Source organism: Neurospora hispaniola, assembly GCF_033458365.1.
Source record: "Neurospora hispaniola strain FGSC 10403 chromosome Unknown B0T23scaffold_1, whole genome shotgun sequence".
NCBI lineage: Eukaryota > Fungi > Ascomycota > Sordariomycetes > Sordariales > Sordariaceae > Neurospora > Neurospora hispaniola.
Genome location: NW_026944406.1, coordinates 4548207 through 4566945, shown reverse-complemented (window position 1 = coordinate 4566945; position 18739 = coordinate 4548207). Strand labels below are relative to the sequence as shown.

The following is an 18739-nucleotide window of genomic DNA, read 5'->3' as shown; positions in this document are numbered from 1 at the left end:
CACCTTGCTGTCCTTTTGCAGGGTTCCGTTTTGAAGAGTTTGGATGGCACCCGTTGTTCCGCTGCCACTGGACACTGCAGCAACTTCTTCCCCGATGCAGCTTCCTGGTGTTTGCACGTACTGTACTACAGTAGTGTACAAAACTGAAAGGCAGCGGGCTTCCGGCATGTCTGCTTGTCTCCGCCAAGGAGAGATCCACAGGGCCCTTCCAATAGCCTAGCAGTGCCCGACATAGAGGAGGTAGGTCCCGCCGGCGTAACCGTCGGATCGTATCCAAGCGCCCGGGCCCCGAACCCCCGTTGCACGACGATTCGACATCGATCCATCCCCATTTCCTTCCTGGGCGACCGAGTCTTCCTTCCATGTGATGTTTCGTTCCCTGGCTGGCCCCTTTCTCACATGTCCAACTCTGTGATGAAATTCTTCTTCACCTCATCCGTACTTACAGCTGCCGGATCGGGGCTCGGTGTATCCACTTAATGACGACGCAAGACAACAATCCATCGCTGCGCATTCGTAGATACCTACCTACTAGACAGATAGTCTCACCTACAAGCCCCCAAGCTCGACTTCTGTTAGTGACGAGAGTCTCGTTGGTAGTCCAACTCTACATCTACTTGCGGTCATCTACTGCTATAAAGCGGCATTGAGCATACGCTAGGCGAGGGGAATCAAGGCCAATAATAAGCGCTTGGACACGACGACACGACGATAACGGCTTAGACAAAAGATATCAGCGGGAGGAGGTGGAGGGGGATCCGATATCAAGAGGTCATAGCCAGCAGAGCAACCATCGCCAAAAAAAAAAAAAAAGATATGAGTACAGGTCCCAGCACAAATCACGACACGGTCGGGTCGCTGTTGGCCAGCATTGCGACCTACTTGAGCGACTCACTTCGCGCACTCAGATTTGCCGACAAGCGCCACTGGGGCCCTGACGAGTTTGAACAGATTCGCGCCCTTGAAGAAGCGTTGGATGATGCAAAGACAGATTTTCAGGAACTGGGCCGCTTGGTCAATGGGCAGTTTTACTATGAAGGAGACAGGACTCGTAAGTATACCATGATATCTTGAATCTTTTCTGACCCTCACCGTGCTCTTTCTCAAGCTCACGTCATCTTTCCTCTGCTGTTGGTTGACTATTTCGCCTGACACTTTCACTCACACGCCTCCACCACCATCATCATCACTTCTTTCCTTCCCAAAATCCACTCAGATAAAGCTTCTCCTTGCCTGCTCTACCAACTAACCCTCTCAAAAAGCCGAGTCCCTCAACGAACTGCGCGCCCTCCTGGTCAAATATGAATTCCACGCTCGCAACTACAAAGACTGGATTCGGCAAGGTGGGCCCATCAACCCAACTTGGCTCAGCGAGACCAAGGAACTCCAACTAGAGCTTCACCGCACGCAATGCCGTGCCTCTCGGCGCATATTCGCGGCCGAGCAGGAAGGGACGTGGACACGGTGTCTGGGCGCCTACCAGGTGTATCGCCAGCAGCGAAGAAACGAGGAAGCTGAGCGGATACGGAAGCAGAAGGAGGAAGAGAAACGGGAAAAGGAGACTAGGGAAGGGGGAAGCAAGCAGAGGGGCCTCGAAAGTATACCGCCGTGGCAACGACATGAGTATCAAGAACAGCAGCAGCCGCCACAACAACAGCAAAACGGTAAAGGGCCAACGGACGAGGCATTACGGCCGGCGTTGAGAAGGGGGAGGAGGTTAAGCCTTGAGGATCTGGTTCCATGTTGCAACACGGTTGGGAGGTTCGAGAGGTTTGGGGAGCACGACGTGGCCTTTGTATGCGACTTTTGCGACGGGTTCATCGTCTGGCCGGATCTACAGAGGATGCCATCTACGAGGGCGGCGTTGGATAAGACGAATGGAGGGAGTGCAAGTACGACAGCAAGTATCCCGACGTCAACGACGATAGCGAGAAACTCTCCAAGAAAGCTCATACTACCGACCATAGTGACGGCCTCATATCCAGCAGCAATTCTGCCATCGTCAACCATCACCACCACCACCACCACCACCACAGCAACAACAAAAGAAGCACAGACAGAGACAACAACGACAACAGAAAACACATATCCCCACTGGCAAGCCCAAGGCGTAAGCGCCAAAACAGGCGAAGCTAAAACGGTCGTTTTCGCGCCCATAGCAATTGCGAACCACATTGCCCCCGTCCCCGGCGATTGGCTGGCGAGGATATGGTGTCCCTACTGCGACGAATACACGTACGTGGACCAGGGTGAGGACAGCGAGGACGAGGTCAAGTGGGCACAGGACGAGAGGGGGTTCGAGGACCTGGCCAGCTTCCAGGAGCATCTGGAGTGGTATCATACGGCGTTGCCGGTGCCGAGTATACCGGCGTTATTGCCAAAGGCGGCGGGGAGTTGTTTGGTTATGTGATTGCGGCTTGTGGGTGCGTGTGCGGGTGGTTCAAGCTTGGGCTTAGTGTCCAGGGTGTCGGTTTCTGTTCTGGATTGAGAACAAAAAAGTTGAAAAAAAAAATTAGCGGTTTGGAATTGGAGTTTGGGGGGGGAAGGGCTTCTACTTCAAGTAGGGAAACAGACCGATAGGCTATCTCAGATGAAGATTTTGTATCAACGCTTGACAGAAACAGCGCGTTGAGCAGAAGAGATGCCGGTCTGGAACGAACCAGGAGATACGCATGATTGAGCATCGGTGACAATGTGGTACAGTCGTCCATAGAGACCTTGTCAGGCTTTACGAAGGCATCGGATGAAGGAGTGGAAAGCAAGAACCTATAAGCAACATGTCTTGATAGCTGAAACTTCACCTGGGCAAACGTCCTTTTGCGTTCGCCCCCCTTTCCCCCCAACCTCCTTTACCCAAACTCCATGCTAGGTCAAGCGCCAAAAACCAATGCCGTACAAACACATATTAGAATAATTACAGAATCCATGTAGGCTATCCGTCACAGCATCGTACAGAGCCAGGCTGACTGAGGAAACCCACCCGACGGTATCATGTTCACCCGCTACCGGTGATGCTCCCTGCCTGTGATGCACTCAAAAGAAGAATCTCCACCACAAGAAGAAGATGATAATGGAACCGACCGCCGCAAACGGGCCGTACTGCTTCAGCAGCAAATCCCAGTTGATCTTAACAGCCGCCCTCTTGTACTTCTTGCTATCGTCCCTCAGCCTACTGCTCAGCTCGCCCATGCGCTCCAGGCTGTCGCCGCGGTACAGCAGATCCTCAATGTTCTTGGTCATGACTTTGGTCACGTCCCTAAGCTCATCATGCAGCTTATCCAGGTTCTGGGTCGCACGCGTGTCGCTGTAAGTCGCCTTGGTGCGGCTGATGAAGCTGTCAAAGTCCATGAAGGCATAGGGCCGCAGCGTCGGGTTCATGAGCTGTGCCGGGGTGTGCGTCGTCGCGAACTCGCCCGCAATGTCGGAAAGGTAGGTGAAGGCTAGCTTGCGCGGGTATGACCGGTCCGTAATGGCGAAGTATACGATGTCGGACTGGATCAGGTAGTGCAGGGTGTAGAGAGAGCCGCTCTCAATGCTGGCTTGCGGTTCCGAGGTGCGCGTCAGGCGGCGCAGAATTAGTTTGACTTGGGACTTGACTTCGCTGAGGGAGGATTCAGTTGCTTCGTCGTCGACGGAGGCGCAGAGCATGAGGCCTGTGTTTTGAGGGGAGGGGTCTTGGTTAGCTACCAGACAGGACATTGACACCTCCATGTGCACACAGATGTTGGTCGAGGGGGTTAGTTAGGGGGGGGGGGGCACGAACCATCCAGCCGTGCAATTTGTGTTGAGCGGATCATTGTGAAGAATATGTTATATCACTCCTTTTTCATTGTGTTGTATTTCGGTGACCTTTAGTATCGTTGTGCAGCTCGAAATCAAGGCCAGTTCAGTTGCGTGCTTGGATTTGTTAAGTTGGTGTCGTTGGAGAGGAGAGTGAACAAGGGAAGGTTTATAAAAGCTTGTGATGACGAGTGGGATTGATCCGTCAAAAGCAGTCAGGTACGTGGCTTCTACCTACCGCAACCAATTCGCACCGACGATGGCATTCTCTCGTTGCATGCTTTCTTTCCCTGTCGACCAGCAGACCAGATTGTATCTCGCTATCCTTTTTCTTATATTTTTTTTTCTTTACATCGCTAGGTATTTGAAGAAAACAAAACATCACCCGTAGGTAGAGTGATGCAATGATTTCGCCAGGCCAACGTGTGTTTCCTTACCTAGAGGTAGGTAGGCACCTAGCACCTAGGTAGGTATCAAGGATTGGTCGTTAAACGGGACATTGATGACGGTCCTGGCGCTGGAAATGTGTTGAAAGTTCACCCTGCAGGGCCTGCAAGTTAGTTTTGTTTAGGCAGTTAAATAGTGCGAGTAGGCAGTCTCGCCCGGCACGCTATTCACGCCTACTGTGCAGTAGAGGTATGTACAAGCTACCTCTAGCTTCCGGGGTGTGTCATGCAAGTGCCCTCCCGGGCTTGGCGCCTTCAGCTTCCATCCCCACCCATCCTGTCCATCACACAACAACTTGAAGAAGGAGCATCTTCAACCGAACAATATTGGGGAAGGGGAGCTGGAGGTGGATTATCTACTTACCTAGAGGTACCCATCATTCACCACAGTCGGTATATTCCCCATCCCAGTTCAGGTTGATGGTTAGATTCAGTTCCACCTCGTTCCCTCGCACATCCTCCCAACCTTGCGCGTCAACTTGTTCTCTGGGTAGTACCACTTCGGTTCGTTTCGTTGACCACAATTTCACCTGAACGTATCTCTTTCTCTACTTTTATAAACCCCCCACTTCTCCCCTCCCTTCCACCAGACATCAGTTTGTTCGCAGATGTAACCACAGTCATATCAGCCGCATGAACCACCATTGACTTGCGAAAGACAGACGGTGATTTTCACGGCGCCATTCTGCCAGTTTCTGCTATCTGGTATCGTTTAATATCACAACAACTAAGTAGTTCCGGATCTCTCCAGATCCAGATCTGACTTGACGGTCAATTTCCTTTGCCGGCAAACCCACAGTGCCGCGTTCGATCACTCCTTGAACAACTTCAACGCGCAAGATTTATCTTCCCAGAAAGGCGACTAACTGAAGGTGTTCTGAAGGATGGCTGAAGAAGGAAGTAGTTCTCCGCTCTCCTCCGTCCTCTCTTCTCCTCCGGTCTCACCTCCCCGGAGCGTAAGTGGGGACTGGAATGCTATTTATGCCCAAGAGATTGATACTGCTGCGCGGGTGGCTTTGGAGGAGATAGCAGCCGAAGAGTCAACGGTCGAGGAACCAGCAGTCGAGGAACTAGCAGTCGAGGAACCAGCAGTCGAGGAACCAGCAGTCGAGGAACCAGCAGTCGAAGAGTCAACAGTCGAGGAACCAGCAGTCGAGGAACCAGCAGTCGAGGAACCAGCAGTCGAGGAACCAGCAGTCGAAGAGTCAACAGTCGAGGACCCAGCAGTCAAGGAACCAGCAGTCGAGGAGCCAGTAGTCAAGAAGCCATCGACCAAAAAGCCAGCAACCAAAAAGCCAGCGACCAAAAAGTCAGCAACCAAAAAGTCAGCAGTCGAGCAAGGACATGTCAAGGAGTCAGAGGTTCAAGGACCTGAAGAACCTGAAGGAGAACCGGCCACGCCGTTGGCGGCATCAAGTGCTTGCCCTGAAAACAAGACAGAATTTCGACCATCTGATCAGTTAGAAGCTCGGCAACCAGAAGAGAAAGCGTCTACATCCTGGGCTGCCATAAATCTCCCACCACAGAAACTACGATCAGTCGATAAACCAGAAGTTCCAACACGTGAAGAAGAACCAACCGCCCCATCAGCTGCGCCAAGTTCCGTCCCCAAGAAGAGAAAATCATTGCCTGAAGCAGTCAGTTTTAAAGGAGGTGTGGCTGATTCACGCAATATCCTCAAACCAAAACTGACGAGGGGCGCGTGTACTCCTTGCCGTGAGAACAAGCTGAAGGTTGGTCGGAAACTCTGGATATTCCCCGATTGTTTTTGTGTCTGACAGCTGCGATAGTGCCAAAAAGAGAAGCCAATCTGCTCACGATGTTCTGGATCTGGCACGCATTGTGTTTATGCTTTTGAACAGCCGCGAAAAGGAGTTTCAGCAGCGGCTCGCCCAGTTTCGTCCAAGGCCGAGGCCGTTCCAGCGGATGTGGGCGAGCCAAAAGCTTTGAGTCCGCCGGATGCGCATGCGGATTCGGCAGTACAGGACCTGGAGGTTGAGAAGGAAATCGCCACACCGGCAATCAAAGCAGCAACAGTCGCCGATTCCTCGATCAATGGACAGGGCTTCAAAGGTCCGAAAAATGAGGACCCAAGTACAGTGACGAAAAGGGCACGCAAAAGGGCAAGTGGGCAAACGCCAGAGGAAGCCGCCCTTAACAACGATGCATGGAGTTCGAAAATTACACGTCATTCTGGAAGCAGTGATGAGCAGTTGGGTACTGAGCTCGGAAAGCGTAAAGCCTCGGACCAAGACAAATCTAGCACTGCCAAAAGGCCACGACATGCCGGAGAAGCGCCAAAGAAAACAAACCTGGACAGAAAGTGGGGAGCACCTTTCGTCTATACCGATGAGAAATCACCTCTTACCAATGCTGATCTCAGAGTTCGTACCTCTTCCCTCTCATGAAGTTATCCCACATCCATGATCTGACACTTGACCATAGGCGATCCTACTGCTTCCGCGAGCATGGGAGGTGTTGACACCAGATGAGAGGAAAGACATCCTCGCTAAATTCCCCGACGACAGCCATATCTTGGACCCAGGGACCGAAATTGCCCGACCGGATCTTGTCTCCTTACGGAACAATGATCACTTCAGATACGATTGTGCTCGCTACCTCGAAAACATTGAGCGGGGTCGACATGATGAACAATGGCTTCAGGAGGCATGGGTCGCTCATGAAAAGCACAAACGAGGCGATTATGACGATTTTCTGATAAAGGAGTTTGAGAACGACTGGGCGACAAAGATACCAGAGGAGTTGCTTCAAAAGACCAGCCGTAAGAATGAGACGCTCGAGACAGATGCTACTATAGCAGTGTCCGAGAACAAGGCAATAACAAAGGAACAGCACAAGGGTAAAGTTCATGTTCGCACATGACAACAATGTTTCGATGCTAATTGAATGCCAGCTCTTCCTGGACGCACCAAGAGCGCTTCAGTGATACAAGAAGTACCTCCTGCCGATACAGCATCTGTTGTTATGGCCGAGACGAATACAAGCCATGTCGCTGATCATCACCCCAACGGTCATGAAAAATCCAATACAAACGGGGCACGGTATACCGAACTACGGTTCGAAGTACCACATGAGGTTGATTGATGCTTCTTCGAAGCAATAGAACTCAGAATACCAGCGAGGAAGACGTATGCCGATCTTCGTCTATGACGGGCCCCGACTTTGAAGCACCGCCGCATCTACCAGTAATTAATATACCATCCCAACTATAAAAAATGTACAGATCTCAGTCACTTGAACGAACTTGGACGGTAATTCGGGAAGCGTAAAGTGACCACAGTCGCGGGATAAAGATCCAGGGCCACGAATACATGATGATAACTGGAAAAGCGCAATTTACGGCGGAAAGGACATGCGTAGAGTCAGGCTTATGTAGTATCCCACCCTGTTTCGGCACCCTATTTCGGAAACATGGACAATTGAGCGTTGTAACACGGATTGAGGCCGGAAGAGAGAATCACAGATGTCTGCCAGTTCCAAGAGGTTTGATGGATAATTAACAATACCCATTCAGGTGGGTAGACGAGTAATATCAAGCGAGAAAACTTCGCGTATTTAACAATGACTAGGGCACTCATGGTAACCAAAGCTTGTCTATAGTGATGATAAGCGTTTTGATATGTTAAAATTGGTATATAAGTAGCTGAAAATGCAGCAAATTCCAACAGTCACTACGACAGTTGTTCACAACTGTAATTCTTCCGTAGTATAGTGGTCAGTATGTGAGCTTGTCAAGCTTGAACATCAGTTCGATTCGCTCGAGACCCGGGTTCAATTCCCGGCGGGAGAGACCATCGTTCATTTTTGTACAAATCTTTTGCTCGCACCCTTCACACCTCATCTTCTTGGGTTCGTGATCTTTTTTTTTTTCAATACTATATAGCACCTCATTATCCTTCTCAGTTGATTCCCTTGCTTCTACATACGGTATATAAACGGGTGTTGTAATGTGAATAGTGGCTACCGCAAGTTTGCGATAACCGCAACCATCTTCGCAGCCCTAAAATCGGTTTCTTGGCCAGCACTTCAGTCTTCCCACAATCAACAAGCAAGAACTCAAAATCCTGACGCAACACGTTGTCAAAGTACTTGATTAAATCAAACTTCCTCGTTATCCCCTCTGCCAGACCCACGAGCCTCGTCTACATACATTTCAAGGTCATCTCGACTAGGCGTCAACATGGCGCCCTCGGCTCAAACGCATCATCGCTCCCACAGCCTGCTGCTCTTTCAGAAGCTGCTGAACCTTCGAGACAGCGCAAGCCCACTCACACTTCTTCTCGATACCCTTGAGCAAGGTGCAGGACCTCTTTTACAGGAATTCATCAACAGAGGCAAGGTAAGGATTTCTTTCCCCGATGGTGTTTGCGCTTTATTAACCAACACGCGCGTAGCTTGCCAGAAGTAAAATACTCTTTGTGTCATTTACTACTGCCAGGAAGCCCCGCAATGTCGACATCTTTATAAAGGCCAGGGGCAGGTCAGTCACGGCTCTCATAACCGAGATCGCCTCATATTGTGCTCCTGTCAACAGCCAAACACCCAAAGACACTGCAACAAACTCCCAGAGTAAGTGCAGTGTATGCACCGCGCCAGTACAGAAACATGTTCTAACATTACGTCAAAGAATGTTTGATCGTGGTTGACTCGCTTAACCCCCTCGCCTCCAAACAGCCGCACGTCCTTCCCCTCTTCTTCGGCAGCATCATCAACCCGTTCGCCTCCCTCGTCGCCGTCTACCACAACGACGTACCTCTCGTTCTTCCCCGAACCGTCAATGAGTACGAACCCCACCCGCTCACCCTGCTGTCACACATGGCCACCGCCGTCTTCAAAGTGTCAAGTCTCTACCAGGCCGTCGAGACCAAGCGGGCGCAAATGCGGAGTTTGCGCGAGCCGGAGTGGGGGCTCCACGAAGGGCGTGAAGGCGTGCTTGTTGGCTTGCGGACGGGCCACCAGCCAGAGGGACTCGTGGTGGAGATGGAGATGAGGAGGCGCAGCGGGAGAGCCGTGGCTGAACGGTTCATTCTCAGCCCATCAAGAGGCGGTGCCGGCGCGAGTCTGTCACTGCTTTCGGACCACCCGCTGTTTGCGCCAGCGAAGGACGCGGAGGGCGGTGCGGAGGGGGAGATGGCGGATTCCACGTTCAATTTGGGGTTGACGGAGAAGCAGAGGAACGACAGGGAAGGAATTGTGTTGCCGTACTTTGACGCGCAGACAGAGGTTGGTGGAGGAGAGGGGGGGCGGATCCTGTATGACATGGGGAGGGAAGATGATTTTGATGAGGAGGAGGACGAGATCTGAGTAAAGCCTGATCAACAAACTGTTGTTGTCGCCGTCTTAGAGTCGATCAGGGGAGTGTATGTTGTGCATAGAGATTTTACAGTCATTCAGCTGGCATGATGAGGTTATATTGAAAAGGTACCTCTACTGTATCTTTGTCCAGTTCTTGATCCTGTACTCCCACACTGACTAGCTCGATAAAGCTAATCGCCTGAAAAGCAGAGTTACGAGGAAAACGGATGCCGCAGAAAGTCCGCACATTGACCGTTCGATTCTTGTCCTCAAGCTCAACAACTGTTCAGTCCTTGGACACCCCCTGGGACTGAACCAATGGTGCTTCTACCGGGATAACGAAAAACATTCGAGCAGGACGTAACCGTCAGAGCATTGAGAACCCTGAAGGCCTGAACCGAAGGGAAGTTGATCGCGGGGTGGTGGGGTTAGGTGCCAGGGTTCAATGCTTATCTTATCGCTAAACCCAAACAGACTCCACAAGATCGGCGCCCGCATCTGCAGCCTTGCAGCGGCCGCCAAGCTACAACGGCCTGCAGCTTTCGCCTGGTTTCAGCCGGCGTTTACACCATGTATTGGATGCTCCAGAATTTCCACGTACAACGTCATCAAGAACACACAGTTTCCGGTTGAACTTATACATCCTTCCCCAACAAAACCATAGACATTCAACACTTGCGAAACTCGAGCACAAAACATGGCAGATAGACACGCTCGTAACCCTCACCGTGGGGGCGCGAGAGACTACAGCGACAGAGACAAACACGGCAGAGACAACCGCGAGCGAGACCGAGATCACGACCGTAGCCGTGGTCGGGGAGGAGGTAGGGGTGGCCGAGACGATCGAGATAGAGACAGCCGACGATACAGGTCCCGATCCAGAGACAGGCATGGTCGTGACCATGACCGTAACCGCAGGCGCTCGCGCTCCCCGGTTCGCGACAGAGAGGGGCACGATCGACGCGACGATTGGGCCAGAGACGGAGGTAGAGGAGGCCGGCGTGGCGGTCCTAAAGACTCTCGCCGTGATCGAGGTGACGTCGATAAGGATGGTATGAGCAAACCAGACAGAGGTACGTTTGCCAACCGAACTCATCCCCATCGCAGGACTGTCCTTGGTTCGTAACCTACACCGACCGGTAACTGACACCCCAAAAGACAGAAAAAAGCGCCGCTCAGCCTCACCGCTCCGAGAGCCAGAACCACACGTGAAATCTCCACGGAGTCCCATACAAGCAGCAGCGCACGACGATCACCGTCTTTCGATAAGGTCGAAATCTGAGAACGTCCCAGCTGCTACGACACCGGCACCGGCACCGGCACCCGTGTCGTTCAAGGTCAAGGGACACGACCAACGCCGACCCGACAGCACACATGTGGAGGAGCAGCATCAGGCGTCCCGAGAGCGGACAGAAGAGCACGAAGAGGAACATGTTTCGAGGGGAAGGTTTGATGCAGATCCTATGGACGAGGACGAGGAAGAAGACGTGATTGTTGAAGACGATGGCCTTGGAGACATGGCTTCCATGATGGGCTTTGGCGGTTTTGGAACTACCAAGAACCAGAAGGTCAAGGGTAATAATGTTGGGGCGGTGCGGAAGGAGAAGAAGACAGAGTATCGCCAGTACATGAACCGTGTCGGCGGTTTCAATAGGCCCCTCAGCCCGAGTCGGTAGTGCTGAGGAGACAGGATTGAGTGTATCGCCCAAGAAGAGAATGGCATGGCAGGAGTCTTAGGGCAGTTTGGTTGATTATTATTGTATGGTTGGTCTGATACCCAAATATCGTTCATTGTCTCCACTTTGGCCTGGGTTTAGCGTCGTGTCGTCTCGATAGCTTCTACCAGCTATAGAACACAGAAGGAAATTTGGCATCTCATGCGCGCTGTTACTGGGGAAAAAAGAAAAGAAAGGAAAAGAAAGGAAAGGAAAAGAAAAGAAAAGAAAAGAAAGGAAAGAAAAAACATACAGACATACAGACATTAATGCCATCTTGTACAGCTGGAAGCAATCGTTCCATCTGGTCACCCTGATTCGAATTGCTATCCTTTTGTCGTTGTTTGGTCAGGGGAAGGTACAACGCCATTTCACATCAATGCCTAAAAGGGTTAGGGTTGACCGTGGTACAATAACTTTTCTCTCGTTTTCTTGGTGAAGCCTCTTTCCTCCTTCGATTTGCAAATCGACATTCACCCCGCTGGCATTGCAAACCTTAGTTTTCCCCTCACACTTCCGTTCTCACGAATATCCAACGTTAAGAGCCCGACAATTTGACGGAGAAAAGTTTTTCTTCAAATCGGTACAATCCTATCCACCACCAACTAATCACTCCCTCTGATTCACCCAAGGATCACCTCACTAAATGTCGTTATCTAGATTTCATCCCCAGTCTTCATCAAAATGAGCGCCTCAAAAGCAAAAGACAAGGCATCTACTGCTGATGTGAGCAAGAAGGACAAGAAAGACAAGAAGGAGAAGAAAGCTTCCAAGACCAAGGAGGTCACTGCTACTTCTGAGCCGGCTGAAGTCATTGCGGAGACCGAGTCGGCCTCCAAGAAGGGGAAGAAGTTCAGGAAATCGAGAGATGACAGCAGCAGACAGGATGCGAAACGCAAGCGTGAGGAGGATAACGACGATATGGCAAAGAACAACGATGAAAAGGCTGCTGAGGACGAGGTGAAGCCCTCCAAGAAACGCAAATCGGAGGACAAGTCCAAGTCCAATGACAAGGATGAGAAGAAGGAGGAGAAGAAGACGAAGGACAAAAAGGACAAGAAGCGGAAGCATGGCGATCACTATAGCGACGAAGAGGAGGAACAGAAGGACGAGCCAATCGTCAAGGTCGCCAAGATCGTACAGGGGGAGGGGCTTGGATCTAACAAGGCTGAGAAGGAGAAGAAATCTAAGAAGGATGCCAAGAAATCCAAGGGCGAGAAGGAGAGCAGCGACAGCAGCGAGAAGAAGCACAAGGAGAAGAAAGAGAAGAAGGAGAAGAAAGAGAAGAAGGAGAAGAAAGAGAAGAAGGAGAAGAAAGACAAGAAGGAGAAGAAAGACAAGAAGAGCAAGACTGATAAGGAGGAGGAGGAGGAGGAGGAGGAGGAGGAGCCCGTTGTGGAGAAGGAAGAGAAGACTGAAAGCAAGAAGGAGTCCAAGAAGTCAAAGAAGGAAAAGAAGGAAAAGAAAGAAAAGAAGGAGAAGAAGAAGGGAGACGAGACCAAGACTACAGAGGCCAAAGAATCGACAGCTACTTTGGCCGCCACCATCACCACAAACACCAACCCCGCCGCAGTACTCGCAGCCAACTGGAACGTCAACGCGCTCGACGGTGGCGCATCTCGCCAGTCCAAGATGATGAGGTTGCTCGGCGGCAAGAAGCTTGCTGCCGACGGTGCCGCCGCCGCTGCGGCAGCGAAGAAGACGTTCGATGTCAACCAAGTGTCTCAGGAGCTCGAGCAGCAGTTCAAGGCTGGCATCCACCAGAAGTTCGAGACGGGTGGTCAGCGACGCGGTTTGGGTGCATAAGGCGGGCAGTCGACGATGATGATGCCCTGTTGGGGTGTGGGGGGATGCTGTTCGCAGCAGCAGGTGCTGGCATTCGTGAGCATAACTCGAAAAACTATAACAATGATGGAAGTAATCACTACGGGACTCGCAATCAAGACCGATCCCTTTTGCAGTTGTTGGTTTGCAACAATGTTTGGCTTTGAAGAGTTCACGCTAATTGCTGCCAGCAGAAAATGGGGGAAAGAATGCCCTTTGTTCTGTTTCCATGACCTCCAAATCAGTTCCCTGGCTCCTTTTTCATTGCCCGTATTACCCGTGGTATATATGTGTGTGTGTGTGTCTGTTACATGCGCTTTCGCTCAAACCAAGCGCTCAAAAGATATCCCTTCTGTCCCTTCTTCCTCTTGCATTCTCCTGCTCCCATATTGCTTATGCGGATGTCAGCGTGACAGCTTCCCCCATGCTCTTCGGGTTTATTGGCCAATCCTGATCGGCGTCAGTGTATTTCTTCAGCCCTCGACAGCTCGTTTTATTCCTCCGTACTGCTAAGCAACCGTAGTTATAGACAGCCTGTCTGAAATCGGTGGGTTGGAAAGGATGGTGATCATTTTGCGATGACCACGGTAGTATTCCCGTGCTTAGTTGAGGAACAGACGCGAAAGAACTTCGAAAACGAGACCGCCGAATACGACAAAGCCGAGGACAACTGGAGAAATGAGTTGACTGTTAGTCAAACCAGTGCGTTATGATTTGTGGCTGAGGAGGTGCTGGATGGCCGCAATGGTTCTTCTTACCGAGCCAAAACATTGAGATAGGGGACTTGGGCGCCTTTTCTACGCGCTTCTTGATTTGGTCCTCGGATTTTCCACGACGGGCCTCCTGGTCCTTCTGGAACTTGAGGTTCGCTCGCCTTTGCTGGGGTGTTTGCGCCTGGTTGGAGAAAGGGGGTTAGCAAGGTTGGAATCGATACGCTGCAACTTTTCTGTCCCATTCTATATTGTCTGTTCGTGAGAGATGTCGAAGGGCTGAAGCGGGCGTGATCGTACCATTGTGTCTGTTGACTGTGTGTTTTTCTGTTTGGAGGGATGGGAATGGAGATGCGGCGAATGGCTGGCGATGTTGGCGCGGAGAAGCAGTCGGGCAGTTAATGCGTCTTATTATGTTAAGAGATGCGACGATGATGGTTGAAGTGGTGATTGATCCCCGAGTGGCGCAAATAATTACAAGTTAATATCGAAGGGTCGCTGGTCGCCTACATCAAAGGGGGAGCTTTAATCGATTACGATTTTGGGGACAGATTGTCCAATGCACACTAAGTAATGGACTTCAGTTTTAGGTACACGAAGCGAAAGTGACCAGCTGCACCTTCCCATCCAGTTGGGGGCAGATCTGGCCATGTGTCGTTGACAGCACTTGCCTCAAACTGCCCTGTCCGCTCCCTGAGGTTCCCCTCAATGCCCTGTCGAACACGCCTGGCGCGTGGGCCGCATTCCAGCACCTCAACGAGGGGATCCCTGCAGCGGACGATCCCTCAAATTATAGTGTACTAGGGTGATTGCCGCTAACTGCCCGCTACGGCTTAGCGGCTTGCGGCTTGCGGCCCGGGTATGAACCGTCCGTCCGGAAGGGCGAGCACCGCCCGTCGCCTGGCGATTTTCGACGACGCCGACGGAACCTCCGAGCGGCTGTGGGTATCGCCAATTCGTGGCCCGTTGCATACGAGACCCGTGCATGGCTTTGAGTCTGACCAATTTCACAAACATACCTTGTGAATTTGTCTTCCATCTTGGTATTTCCCGATTCGCGAACAACGACGTCATAAAACAAAAAAAAATCCTCTCTCGCTTCACATCACTTTGAAGTGGGTACAGCCTCATATTCATAAAGAGAATAGGTCAATACTATCCAGCCCATCAAATCAAGCAACATCAACAAAAACATGATTTCCAGGACCGCGGCCGGTAGTGCCATTCGCACTCTCACCAGGACTACTACCCAGAACACCAAGCCCTTGCCCAGGACATATTTTCAAGCTCAGTCTCAACTGAGGCAATACTCTTCTTCTTCGAACCCGCCCTCGGCAACGGTAGGTCACTGTAACCTCCCGAAGATTTCGAACCAACCACTAACAGCAAAAAACATCGAGTAGGGCGTATTCTACAAGACCTTCACCCGTCCAGTAGCCAAGTGTCTACTCACTGCTTTATTCGTCTACCAGGTCGTCTACTGGGGATGGTCAAAGCTGGAGGTTAATGAGATCAAAGAGGAGCGCCAGGGTGAGTTTTCATTTTGTGCCCCCTTCCCGATCATGTCCTCCCTTCCTTTTCGTCCACCCCACGTGTCTCAGTACCAGTATCTGTTACCGGCATGGATTGAAAGAGAAAAGAGACAGACACTCACACGTTATGAACCATCTCAGCTGAGATAACCAAGCTTGAGGCTCAAGTACGGGCCTTGCAGGTGAAGAAGGAAAAGGAGGCGGAGGCTGCTGCTGCTGCTGCTGCTACCGCCATTGCTTCGAACACGGGAGCATCCCCAGATTCTCAAAAGAAGAAGGGCTGGGGCTGGTGGTGATGAGGATGATGCTGAAGGAAGATGGCGAGGTGTGGACGTGTCCTTTCGGAGAGACTGAGAGCAGATAGATGTCTTATGCGCACTTCGAGGCTGGGGTGTTCTCGAAAAATTAGAATATCCACTTATTTTTTTAATACATACGGTCGGAAGCATCTTTGTGCCAGGAAGTACTACCAGTTATACGAATACCAGTAGTATTTTATACATTTTGCGAAGTCATGGCCTCTTGATTTCCTTAATGAACACCTTTTTTTTCTTGGAGAGGTTGAAACCACTTCCGGGCTTCATTCCTTTTGGGTATGAACTCAGCATCCAGCGCCTTGTAACACTCCCTCTACATCGTAACCATTAGCGCAATCAGTAACTTCCCATCTCTTTGTATTTTTTTTTCTGTCCAATCCATAGGTACCACAAGGGAAGCAAGTGCATGAACACTCTCCAAACGCTCTCCAACGCTATATCCACAAACCCATAAGGTGTTGATTCGTACCAAAGATACCTACAATTTTTTTTATCTACGCACTTTAATACAAGCCCTTTAAAAAAACGACCCAAGCGCGCACAACCAGATCATCAAGCAGCATAAAGACCGTCAAACGCTAAAACCAAACCCCTTCAACACCGTCCCAGCTCGCAAAAGGACCAGCAGCGCCACTAGCAAGCGAGCAATAGGCTCACTAATACCAAAACAACAATGGTCAGCCCTACCGAAACTACATCCCTTGAGGAGCCCGAAAAGATGTGTGCCGAGCCCGGATAGTTACACACGACCTCGCCATTTGTTTCGTTCTTGATATAGTAGCTCGAATTGAACCCCTTCTGGCCAGGCAGCGGGCAGCCGAAACCCATGGACGACGGACAGCTTTGGACTAGTCTGTAGCACAGGTAATCGCAGGGCAAGACCTCCTTGTACGGGCCGGGTTTGATAAACTCATCGATCCGCGAGCTGCGGCTCTGGAGGAAGGCCTTGCCCAAGACCTTGCCGTCGCCATAGTTTTCTGCGTACAATGACATAGTCGCATTGTCGAGCCTCTCGCCATCGGGGAACGGCTGGCTCATGGCTCGCGGGTGCAGGTAGCTGGCATTGTTACTGAAATCCTCGCAGCGCGGAATGGTCACGGAGCACAGCCAGTCCTTGTACGCGGCTTCGCAGTCACTGCAGTTCCGGGTGAGCGAGTAGCGCTGGGTCACCGGCGCTTCGCAGGCGACCTGGGCCAGTGCCTTTTTGAAATAACCGTATGCTTCGGCGGCGTAGTCATCGTAGAACTTGGCCAGAACAGAGGCGTTGCCAAAGTTTGGGTTGCTGGGGACCGAGTAGGCTACCTGGTCACAAAAGGTAAGATTCAAGACGATGTTGCAGTTTCCGTGATCTGCTTGTATTAGCTCCTGAGCCTTGGTCCCGACCTGGCTGGATCCTGGATTCCGAGATAAGAGCTTACCGGATTTGGTTTGGAAATTAGTGGCTTTGTAGACGTGGCCGCCACCTCCAACGAGATTCGGACTCCCTGTGTCGGTCACATTGGTCTTGGCCAGGATCCCGAGATAACTGGTACTTGGCTTCAGCCCGCTGAAGAAGAACTGCTGCTTAGGAAAGTTGCCCTGTCCTCGCTTCGTCATGCCTGTCTGGACCATGTTCGAATACTTCCCATCCTTTGTAGTTGCAATCTGGGCATTTTGTTCGAGGCCGCAAAAAGAATATTTGACACCGTTGATGGACGGATCAGACTTGTCCTGGGCGAACATAACGTATGGCGGCGTATTCATAATCCGCTGTTGCTCCTTCTCGTCGTTACTATCAGTCAAATTATGAGTGATGAGCAATGCGCCCTGGGAGTCGCTATCAACCCAGATCAGATCAGCATCGTCATCCACGTTATAACTGTAGTAATAACCGTCCGTGGAGATGGCGATCTTTATGTTATAAGGCTTGTCGAAGATTTCCGCCACGTTGGGCGCATGTACACCCACATATACGTCGGTCGTAGTGGTGAAATTGTACATGATAGCACCCTCATTGAATACCATCGACACTTGAGAGTTCGAATCCGCGCCCGGGCCTGGTTCCACGTTATCGGTCGATGTTGACACATACAGTGTCAGCTGCGGTGGAGGCTGTGTTGTCTTGGTCGCATTGAATGCTTGAGGTTGCAAGCATGTGTTTGCAGAAAGAAAAAGCCGACGAGGTTGCCGTTTCCCCAGCTTCTGTTCCGCGGAGGCAAGATTCAAGTCCACAGAATCTCTGTCTAGGCCTTTTCCACTCAAGTCAGCGTTATCCTCCTCTTTCTCATCCTCTTTAGCTTCATCTTCGTCTTCGTCTTGATCTTCCCAGGTATGTTCTTCATCCCTCAGCTCCAATGACGCAACCTGCAGTTGCCGCTCGGACAGCTGTGACAGCTTAAACACGAAGCGCTCCGTATCCCCCTGACGAACGTTCAACTGAAAAGCCTCGTTGTTTATCAAGGCATTGGTATCTCGAACTTGATCACGCCCGATGATACTCCTATCGAATGCGGCAAACTCGGGTTCGTACATCTGGTCGAGCGGGCTTCCCAAGTCTGAGACGGAACCTTGGGAAACGTCGAGGTCGGAGTCGACATCGTCTAATAGCAATATGGGCGGTGCATCTTCGAGCTCGGCCGCGAGAGCACAATCCAGAGAGAAAAGAGTGATGTGGAAAACGACGAGAAGGGATAATGCGATAAAGGACGCCGCCAAGCGCGAGTGCAAGGGGCCGAGGTGCATCGCAAGCGCGCGCCCTCGAGAAGGGGCGCCGTTTGTGGGCGAGGATCTATTCAGACTTGTTGCCAATATCAGGCCATCGATCGGAAGATCGGTTAGCGCAAACAAGGGCAAGGGAATGCCCGGGAGAGATACGACAACGGCTCCTTGATGTTCTCCGGTCTGAGGTTGTCCGTTGGTGTCACTGGACGAGCCACTTTGATCAGGACACTACGGCTTCCTCGACTTGCTGACGTTGAGCCGTCCGGGGTTGTAAGCTAGACGAGTAGCGTTCAAGCTGAACCCAAAATTGGGATCTTGTTCAACACGTGTAGGCGATGGAATTCGATCAAGTAACCCGAGGCAAGTCGAAGTGCCATGGGTTGTCGCCGTCGTTTTCGG

The 18739-nt window shown here is 51.3% G+C and overlaps 8 protein-coding genes and 1 non-coding gene across 9 annotated transcripts; 6 read left to right on the top strand and 3 right to left on the bottom strand.

Annotated features, from left to right (window-relative positions):
• Nucleotides 1-733: 733 nt before the first annotated feature.
• Nucleotides 734-2722, top strand: B0T23DRAFT_28640 (uncharacterized protein). The gene is made up of 2 exons (XM_062834252.1): nucleotides 734-1051; nucleotides 1263-2722. The coding sequence occupies exons 1-2, from the start codon at nucleotides 817-819 to the stop codon at nucleotides 2408-2410; spliced, it is 1383 nt and encodes a 460-aa protein (XP_062697518.1). The 5' UTR covers nucleotides 734-816; the 3' UTR covers nucleotides 2411-2722.
• Nucleotides 2722-3891, bottom strand: B0T23DRAFT_28645 (protein transport protein sec22). The gene is made up of 2 exons (XM_062834253.1): nucleotides 3764-3891; nucleotides 2722-3653 (listed from the first exon to the last, which is right to left on the bottom strand). The coding sequence occupies exons 1-2, from the start codon at nucleotides 3795-3797 to the stop codon at nucleotides 3034-3036; spliced, it is 654 nt and encodes a 217-aa protein (XP_062697517.1). The 5' UTR covers nucleotides 3798-3891; the 3' UTR covers nucleotides 2722-3033.
• Nucleotides 3892-4991: 1100 nt separating this feature from the next.
• On the top strand, nucleotides 4992-7445 carry B0T23DRAFT_28553 (ASXH domain-containing protein). The gene is made up of 4 exons (XM_062834249.1): nucleotides 4992-5959; nucleotides 6017-6610; nucleotides 6672-7086; nucleotides 7141-7445. Exons 1-4 carry the CDS (start codon nucleotides 5111-5113, stop codon nucleotides 7329-7331), a joined length of 2049 nt encoding a protein of 682 aa, XP_062697516.1. The 5' UTR covers nucleotides 4992-5110; the 3' UTR covers nucleotides 7332-7445.
• Nucleotides 7446-7944: 499 nt separating this feature from the next.
• On the top strand, nucleotides 7945-8037 carry B0T23DRAFT_t43. Its single transcript has one exon. It is a non-coding gene; the product is annotated as a tRNA-Asp (tRNA).
• Nucleotides 8038-8279: 242 nt separating this feature from the next.
• On the top strand, nucleotides 8280-9948 carry B0T23DRAFT_28512 (Elongator complex protein 5). Its single transcript, XM_062834247.1, has 4 exons — nucleotides 8280-8586; nucleotides 8642-8816; nucleotides 8875-9668; nucleotides 9753-9948. The coding sequence occupies exons 1-3, from the start codon at nucleotides 8428-8430 to the stop codon at nucleotides 9549-9551; spliced, it is 1011 nt and encodes a 336-aa protein (XP_062697515.1). The 5' UTR covers nucleotides 8280-8427; the 3' UTR covers nucleotides 9552-9668; nucleotides 9753-9948.
• Nucleotides 9949-10239: 291 nt separating this feature from the next.
• B0T23DRAFT_401392 (uncharacterized protein) lies at nucleotides 10240-13063 on the top strand (the record flags this gene model as incomplete). Its single annotated transcript, XM_062838584.1, has 4 exons — nucleotides 10240-10615; nucleotides 10701-11214; nucleotides 11543-11615; nucleotides 11918-13063. The coding sequence occupies 4 exons, from the start codon at nucleotides 10240-10242 to the stop codon at nucleotides 13061-13063; spliced, it is 2109 nt and encodes a 702-aa protein (XP_062697514.1).
• Nucleotides 13064-13683: 620 nt separating this feature from the next.
• B0T23DRAFT_425289 (uncharacterized protein) lies at nucleotides 13684-14830 on the bottom strand (the record flags this gene model as incomplete). The annotated part of the gene is made up of 3 exons (XM_062839906.1): nucleotides 13684-13751; nucleotides 13840-13975; nucleotides 14807-14830. 3 exons carry the CDS (start codon nucleotides 14828-14830, stop codon nucleotides 13684-13686), a joined length of 228 nt encoding a protein of 75 aa, XP_062697513.1.
• B0T23DRAFT_370928 (uncharacterized protein) lies at nucleotides 14708-15803 on the top strand. The gene is made up of 3 exons (XM_062836621.1): nucleotides 14708-15131; nucleotides 15195-15321; nucleotides 15465-15803. The coding sequence occupies exons 1-3, from the start codon at nucleotides 14985-14987 to the stop codon at nucleotides 15617-15619; spliced, it is 429 nt and encodes a 142-aa protein (XP_062697512.1). The 5' UTR covers nucleotides 14708-14984; the 3' UTR covers nucleotides 15620-15803.
• A 431-nt stretch (nucleotides 15804-16234) lies between these two features.
• Nucleotides 16235-18361, bottom strand: B0T23DRAFT_309277 (stretch-activated Ca2+-permeable channel component-domain-containing protein; the record flags this gene model as incomplete). The annotated part of the gene is made up of 2 exons (XM_062834510.1): nucleotides 16235-16273; nucleotides 16298-18361. The coding sequence occupies 2 exons, from the start codon at nucleotides 18359-18361 to the stop codon at nucleotides 16235-16237; spliced, it is 2103 nt and encodes a 700-aa protein (XP_062697511.1).
• Between the last annotated feature and the right edge of the window lie 378 nt (nucleotides 18362-18739).

Coding starts and splice junctions, on each gene's coding strand:
- B0T23DRAFT_28553 (XM_062834249.1), top strand. CDS start 5,111: ATGGCTGAAGAAGGAAGTAGTTCTCCGCTCTCCTCCGTCCTCTCTTCT. Junction 6,611..6,671: donor TTACCAATGCTGATCTCAGA/GTTCGTACCTCT, acceptor ACTTGACCATAG/GCGATCCTACTGCTTCCGCG. Junction 7,087..7,140: donor AACAAAGGAACAGCACAAGG/GTAAAGTTCATG, acceptor ATTGAATGCCAG/CTCTTCCTGGACGCACCAAG.
- B0T23DRAFT_370928 (XM_062836621.1), top strand. CDS start 14,985: ATGATTTCCAGGACCGCGGCCGGTAGTGCCATTCGCACTCTCACCAGG. Junction 15,132..15,194: donor CGAACCCGCCCTCGGCAACG/GTAGGTCACTGT, acceptor AACATCGAGTAG/GGCGTATTCTACAAGACCTT. Junction 15,322..15,464: donor GATCAAAGAGGAGCGCCAGG/GTGAGTTTTCAT, acceptor GAACCATCTCAG/CTGAGATAACCAAGCTTGAG.
- B0T23DRAFT_28645 (XM_062834253.1), bottom strand. CDS start 3,797: ATGATCCGCTCAACACAAATTGCACGGCTGGATG. Junction 3,654..3,763: donor ACAAATTGCACGGCTGGATG/GTTCGTGCCCCC, acceptor CTCAAAACACAG/GCCTCATGCTCTGCGCCTCC.
- B0T23DRAFT_28640 (XM_062834252.1), top strand. CDS start 817: ATGAGTACAGGTCCCAGCACAAATCACGACACGGTCGGGTCGCTGTTG. Junction 1,052..1,262: donor CTATGAAGGAGACAGGACTC/GTAAGTATACCA, acceptor CCTCTCAAAAAG/CCGAGTCCCTCAACGAACTG.
- B0T23DRAFT_28512 (XM_062834247.1), top strand. CDS start 8,428: ATGGCGCCCTCGGCTCAAACGCATCATCGCTCCCACAGCCTGCTGCTC. Junction 8,587..8,641: donor AATTCATCAACAGAGGCAAG/GTAAGGATTTCT, acceptor ACACGCGCGTAG/CTTGCCAGAAGTAAAATACT. Junction 8,817..8,874: donor CACTGCAACAAACTCCCAGA/GTAAGTGCAGTG, acceptor ATTACGTCAAAG/AATGTTTGATCGTGGTTGAC.